The sequence below is a fragment of the Penaeus chinensis genome, chromosome 6 (assembly GCF_019202785.1).
Source record: "Penaeus chinensis breed Huanghai No. 1 chromosome 6, ASM1920278v2, whole genome shotgun sequence".
NCBI lineage: Eukaryota > Metazoa > Arthropoda > Malacostraca > Decapoda > Penaeidae > Penaeus > Penaeus chinensis.
Window position 1 is genome coordinate 23,654,154 of NC_061824.1, and position 7,500 is coordinate 23,661,653.

At 36.8% G+C, this 7,500-nt stretch overlaps 1 protein-coding gene across 1 annotated transcript; it reads right to left on the bottom strand.

Annotated features, from left to right (window-relative positions):
• Positions 1–2,864: 2,864 nt before the first annotated feature.
• On the bottom strand, positions 2,865–6,359 carry LOC125026171 (cytochrome b-c1 complex subunit 7-like). The gene is made up of 4 exons (XM_047614450.1): positions 6,259–6,359; positions 4,041–4,100; positions 3,491–3,657; positions 2,865–3,132 (listed from the first exon to the last, which is right to left on the bottom strand). The coding sequence occupies exons 1-4, from the start codon at positions 6,290–6,292 to the stop codon at positions 3,046–3,048; spliced, it is 348 nt and encodes a 115-aa protein (XP_047470406.1). The 5' UTR covers positions 6,293–6,359; the 3' UTR covers positions 2,865–3,045.
• Between the last annotated feature and the right edge of the window lie 1,141 nt (positions 6,360–7,500).

Sequence of the window (7,500 nt, forward strand, 5' to 3'; positions counted from 1 at the left end):
CCCTCTCCCTCTCCCTCTCCCTCTCCCTCTCCCTCTCCTTCTCCTTCTCCTTCTCCCTCTCTCTCTCTCTCTCTCTCTCTCTCTCTCTCTCTCTCTCTCTCTCTCTCTCTCTCTCTCTCTCTCTCTCTCTCTCTCTCTCTCTCTCTCTCTCTCTCTCTCCCTCTCTCCCTCTCTCCCTCTCTCCCTCTCTCCCTCTCTCCCTCTCTCCCTCTCTCCCTCTCTCCCTCTCTCCCTCTCTCCCTCTCTTCCTCCTTCTCTCCTTCTCTCCCGCTCTCCCGCTCTCCCTCTCTCCCTCTCTCCCTCTCTCCCTCTCTCCCTCTCTCCCTCTCTACCTCCCTCTCTCCCTCTCTTCATCTCTACCTTTCTCCCTCTCTCCCTCTCTACCTCTTTCCCTCTCTACCTATCTAGCTCTCTCTCATATATATATATATATATATATATATATATATATATATATATATATATATATATATATATATATATATGCGTATGCGTATGCGTGTGCGTGTGCGTGTGCGTGTGCGTACCTACCGATCTCACTATCCATAGACACACAGACACCTCTTGTACATTAGTATCAGCATACACACCGGCCAAATCTGCAGCTGAGTCCCAGATTCATGCACAATCGTGTGGTTAAGTAATCGCAAATCATTTTTTTATTTTTTATAGAAAAAAAGAGCACAAAATAAATATTGTTCATACCGAATCGAGCTACCCAAGAGTGCCCTTCCAAGCAGTTCCAACGTTGGCGAAGAGGAGTTCATAAGCTAATATTGACTTAACTCGTGCGTAACTCCGATGATCACCAGATTTAAATCATTGAAATTATGAATCACTATCTATTGGTGAAGATTCCTCTCATAACTTCATCAATGAAATTTTTCATGGCAGAGATTTTATAAATGACGCAATTTAAAAAAAAAATGGATCTTTCACAATAATTGTCAATAGATGTTGCGGAAAAACTATTTTAAGTAGAAGTCAGTGCCATACGCTGACGCCGTGTGTGTGTTCATTAAACTCCACATTTCGAATATATATGATATTTGACAGTTTTCGTTTGATATGTTTGAAAATAAAAAATGCATAACATTTACTCATCTGCCTTCCACCAGCAGCGTGACCACGGGGTTATGACCTCAACACTTGTCTCTAAATTCAATCTATTTGAGGCAATTGCAAGTCTTCCGTCTGGCATTCTACAATAGAGATACCACTTTTTTCGATATCCTACTAAGTATTCTCCATTCTAATATCGAAGCACCCAGTACTGATACCGAGTACTACAGTGCCCAGTATAGCTTATTTCGAGTACTTTACAAAATGTAATTGCCTACATCTCACAGTCCATAGCTATGTACATTGCTCATGGTGAAGCACAATTTAATGAAATATAATAGTCTCTAGTATTTTGATTATCCTCGTCTCTCGCTCAGTATCGTTAACAGATCGAGTTGCCTTAGGATAACTTTCTTTTTGTCTGCACAACGCATTCAGCTCTAGTTACTGTCTAGTACAACTACCACAGTAGGATATGCAGAGGAAACTGCAATGTTTGATATTCAATTCTGAACAAGTTTTATTTCAACCATGAGTCGACAGTCATTCTTCTGTATCACTAACTTTTCTGACCTCTCTCAAGTAAATTATCTGACCATAAGCATAACATGTATTTGTGGAGAAGGGACGCTGTCAGGATTAAGGACCCTGTCTATAAAGAGTGATAGAGGGACAACAATATCACATTGCCTTGTGTTATGTACTACCAGTATATAGGATGTTTCACTTAACTTATATTGCTAGTTTTCTTGGGGGTCTGCTTATTCTAGATTTTCTAACAGTTCAACTCCTCTAAAAAACATAAACCTGTCTAGTAACCAATCTTCATAAAAGCACTTAACCTAGCTAACTAGCTACAATCTGAAGAGAAATGTACAATCTACGGTGATATAGTCAGTCATTCAAATGGTCATTTAGAATATGTATGCACCCTTTCACCTTGGATTACTAAAGTCCATGATTTTTCAGAAATGTAGTGTATGCAAGATCAACTAACTTTTGCAATGTCGATTTCAATTTCAACTCATGAGATCTAAGAGCTGTAATAAATATTATGCTTTCTTTGCAGATAAATAATACATAACAAATATAAACCCAGACTTACGTAAAAAAGAACTAAAAGTTACTGGAGTTCTGGAGCTACTTTGCAGTCACTCTTAAAGCCAGCTTCTTTTTTTTATTACACAAAATCTATTCTTTGGTATTATTTTATAAATCTTCCAAAAATTAATTTCACCTGATAGATAGTTTTCAATGAGGGAGAGATAGAAGAGGGAAAAGAGGTAGAGGGGAAGGGGGAGGGGGGAAAGGGGATGATGACGACGACGACGACTACAACAATGAAAACATGATATTGAAGAAGGAAGAATATTGAGTGAGAGGGTGAGTGAGAGAGAGAAAGAGAGAGAGAGACTGACTGACTGACTGACTGCCTGACTACAACCAGTTGACTCAATGTTTGAATGCAAAAGGGAGATTGTATAGTATTGAGGAGCTAATTCCAAAAGGAACTATGGGTAGAGTACAAAGAGTATAGGCTTATGTAACTTATTAGACATCATAACATTTTGAAGCAAGAGAGAAATATTTAAGACCACCAAATTTCTTTCCTTTTAACTTTCCTCCTACAAAATGAAAAATATTAATTCTAGCTGTTTTTTTTTTGTTTTTTTTAAATATTACAGTAATATGTATCTCTTTATGAATCAAGGATACCTGAAATATTAGTTAGGTAAATAAACAATTACATGGTAATGCAATTGCAATTAGTATTGCCACTGAAGGAAAGACAAAACCTGTAGTTAAATGTTGTTTATATTTCAACCTTTATACATTAGCTGTATTCCATCCTACAATCCATAAATTAAAAAATAAATGTACATATATTACAGATACACAATAAAGATGGTACTTCTTGGGATGTTACACAGAAATCTTCTAACAATAAGTAATCAATCAAAACTTGGCAATGATGTTGTAGATTTACTTCTTGTTCCATTCTTCACGTTCCTTTCTCTCCCTTATTACTTCCTGGAGGTAAGGCTGGAGATAACGTCCGGTGGAGTGGTCCTGGGGATTGGAGTTAGTTGTAGTTCATAAAATATTCTATAATAAGCTCAATAACAGTCACTTCTAAATATCTTAAATTAAATTCTTAGGTTTTAGGGGGGGGGAAAATTGATTTCTGCCACTTATTTCTGATGTTTACCTGTAAAAGGCTATGAAATAATTAAGAAACAATATGAAATATACCTAGTCTTTCTTGGATTGGGAAAGCAGAAATTATCACAAATATCAAAAACAGGAAATTATATAATTTTTAATCCTCAAACCTAGTCTAGAGTGCTGTTAAATATGTACTATAAAATGTATATAAATCAGAAGAATACTGCAAAACTTCATATAAAATATTTCAAATGGACCATACCTCCTCATAAGAAAACCATTCATCCTTAGGCAGGACGGTCTTGGTCATAGAAAGATGGATAGCTCTATGCATCCTATAGTGGCGATCATCCTTGAGGTGCTGAGGCAGGCGACGCAGAGCTTCCTTTACATCATCATTCTCATATAAGCAGTCATCATGGAACAAACCTAAGCAAGAAAATAGTTTGAACTGCCTTGTTACTTACAGGCTTCCAAGTTGCAAGTATAAACATATTTCTTTGTTAACTCCCTAATGTCAGGTCACAACTAATTGCATATTTGTGAACTCACTGACACCAAATGACCTCTATACATTTCCAGTGCTTGAATGGGAAAAAAAATCATGCAAGTACAAAAACCCTACTATGAACATTGACAATAGCTTATTAAGCCTTTGATAAGGTTTGGTAATTTATTGTTCATGTATTAATTTATGCATGAGCACAAGTACAAGAACTTGTGATAGTGCTTTGTGTAGCCATCATTTTCAGAGCACAACTTCTTGAATGAAACATACAAATAACACCAACAATTATTTTAATATTACTTACCATACTGGTTATAGCCAGACATGCGGAAAACAAATCTCTTCACAGAATTGCTCAGCTGGCCTGAAACAAGAAATAGCATTTGAATGTAAATAAGTACATAAATCGAAAATGTTAAATTATATGAACAGTGTTGACTAATAATGTGACGAATACTCATTCACTAAAACTAACCCAGTATTAAAAGAATTACCATAATTTGCATGTAATCTGTAACCATCTCCTACCTTTATTCTGTAGTTTATAATTATTTTTATAAAACTAAAAGGCATACTAAGAGTAGAGAATCAAAGTTTCTTTTAAATATACCTTTGATATGGTCAGCACATTAGAGTATGAATTCATCAAAATGCAAGGGTATTCTAAACAGTAAAACTCTCACACATATAAAACACATTCATGTGGCTATCATTTACGAGTACTTAGTATAAAAGATATAAATTTGCTAGTCTATATCTTCCTAAAAGGTGAGAGGGGGGTATTCAAAAATAGTCCCTGAAATTAGCAATATCTTATATTGTAAAATGTACCTAATATAAATAGAATGATAAGACATTTTTCCCCTAAACTGTTGTTACAATTTTTAAGTAAAAAGAAAAAATGCAAATAAAAACTATTTAAACCATAAGCTTGAACACTGTTTGTATGGTTAGTGACTTATTCTCAAATAAGAAACCAGTCTAACCTCTTTCTTGCCAGAATATACAAAAGGACCAAAGCCATGCAAAGCTATTGCCTTCGTTTGATCACATACAGTACTACTTATGAATCCCTATTACTCCAGCCACTCCTAGGAAATAAACAAACATAACGATATGAACCAAAAACCTTCCTGACCCAGGGACTTTGTCCCCAGACCCCATCTGATTGCCAAACTTCCCTATCAGGGACTCCTCCTGTGGACTTAACCTCCATGCACCATTAGTCGCAACCTATTTCCTTCATTTCTATTATTTAGATACCTGTATAGATTACTTCATATATCAGGAAGTGTAGTCTTTCCCTTTCTTAATGATAGTTTCATTACATTTTCCTGTAAGTGTATTCCAGATCACCATCCACTATCAATCAGTTTGATAAATTATCATACCTAGGCTGTATCTTGCTGTGTTCACTCTGCATGTCAGACATGCACTCTATTCTGCCATGAATATGTGGACAATTATTAGTCTTCTGGGGCAAGGGTTGGGGGGTCATAGGGGGTACATCCACCAACATTAGACAATATAGTACTTATACTGTGTACATCATAATTATTCATACATAATAATCAAACTTCATCCTACAATTTCCCTGGTACCTTTCATGCCCTTCACTACTACCAGGGCCAAGAATTTTGGGGGGCTTCCATAGCAAATGTCCTTTAACCCAATGGCGCCGGGTATAGCAAATTAAAAAAAACTCTACGCTCTGGCGAACGGCGGCAGCGCGCCGACTCTGAGCGCGTGATATCGGTCCATCAAGCCGAATCATTGCCTCTGGGCGTTTTGACACAGCCATCTTACAGCGGATAAAAGAATTGAGTGATAAATACCACAGGTCCAGCTTCAGAGACCTCATATTTACCATGAAATGACAAAAATTTCCTCTGATTATTACCGTTCCGAGACTAACTCCACAACTCTCTCACACAGCCAGTTTTTTATGTCCCATTTTCTGTAATTTGGCACGCAGTGCTAATAAATGGAGGGTTCATGGGGGCTTGCCCCCCTGTCTAGGGAATAAATAGAAGGTAGGAAAGGTTAGGTTTGGATTATTGAGTTTGCATGATGGCCTGGTTTTGAACTTTGTCTCTGGAGAATGCGTCGCTCTCAGTAACAAGTACCAAATTATTGTTCTAATTTGCAGTGTTAACTTTAAACATTGGCAACAGCGAAAATCACTGGCAACTCAAAATAAAATCGTGAAATCATACTCCTTTTGTGAATACCGCCCCTGGGTATAATTAATACAAAGTATGATTAAGGCAGGATATAGTGCTACCTAAAAAGGGAAAAGGTATAGCACACAGCATCAAAATAATCCCAAATGGGTCAAAGAAACGAAATCAGCTGATCGGATGAGCCGGATTGCGTAAACCCCGAACCCCGGTAGACGAGTTAAAAATAATCCCAGCTTCTCTTCCACGCTCTCCAAGTACTCGAACATCCACACCAAATTCACACAGACATCGTAAACTAGCTACTAAACACAAGAAAATCACGAATTCGTCGTATCTTACCGAGAAAACCGACGGACCTCACTGCTGCCGCCATGTTGGTATTCTGGGAGAATGTCGTTCACTGCTGCGTCGTTTCTAGCACTAAAGTTAGCAGTCGCCGAGCGGATAATGTACTGACAAAACGCAAAGTTATGTATTCATATGGGAAATGTTTGATACTATTTCATATTATTATTGGTTTTTAACATTTTATTTGGTAATGTCTGTTGGTTTATTTATAATGTATTATCGCTTTTTTGCCTTGCATTTATTTAGCATTTTTATGTATATGTCTTCAATTTGATTCCACTACCATACCTAGCAGGATTTGCTAACTTATGAACAAGTAAAACTATTGCAGTTAACAAGAAAATGTGTGTGTGTGTGTGTGTGTGTGTGTGTGTGTGTGTGTGTGTGTGTGTGTGTGTGTGTGTGTGTGTGTGTGTGCGCGCGCGTGCGTGCGTGCGTGCGTGCGTGTGTGTGTGTGTGTGCGTGCGTGTGTGTATGCGTGTATCTTAGGCAATATAATGAAATGCATAGAAAAAAGTTTTTTGAAGTCCTCATCGGTTTGTCTGATCTATCTGTTTATCTTACCATTTATCTGTCTATCTGTCTACCTTATTATGTATCTACCTATAAATCTATCTATCTGCCCAGCTAATGATATCCATCATATGATTTCTTTTGAGCATCAAGGGTGTTGGCAATACGGCAAACCTGACTTACGATGTTAGTTAAGTATGCATTGGCAATGTATTTAGATAACGTGGTAGGGACTGTAATGAATATAGCATTCCTTGCAATGGATTGCTACAGTCTGGACGTCAAGATGATAATGAACCTTAAACTGTTTGACTTGTAAATATTAGTTGCACTGCTGCTAGATATATTTGGTTATATTAGTGTCGTACACTCGGGTGTGGTTACTTAAAAGTAGTACAGCTTTAGCTGAAGATTCTTCATCTCAAAAGTTTATTTCTTATATGTTCAAATGAGTTCCAGGTTTCTTTTCAAATCAAATAATACTTTCCGATCAATAAGATTGTGGAAATGGCTAACTCTTAATCATCTACTTCCGTAACGAGTTGTAAAATAATTATTTGTTTGAAATGTGCCTATATCAAATTAATAATAGTCTATGCTTTAATTACTATTTTCTCTCGTATTTTATTCGTTTTCTATGAAAGTGATGACTACGTGACGCATTTGGCATTGGGTATATAAAGAAATAAATCAAATAGAAAAAAAAAATAGTTTTCATTA

Bases quoted from the DNA above. Each gene is read 5' to 3' on its own strand.
- LOC125026171 (XM_047614450.1), bottom strand. From the start codon at position 6,292: ATGGCGGCAGCAGTGAGGTCCGTCGGTTTTCTCG. The intron at 4,101-6,258 runs GTAAGATACGAC...TTCTTGTTTCAG, and splicing joins GAGGTCCGTCGGTTTTCTCG to GCCAGCTGAGCAATTCTGTG. The intron at 3,658-4,040 runs GTAAGTAATATT...TTTCTTGCTTAG, and splicing joins GTCTGGCTATAACCAGTATG to GTTTGTTCCATGATGACTGC.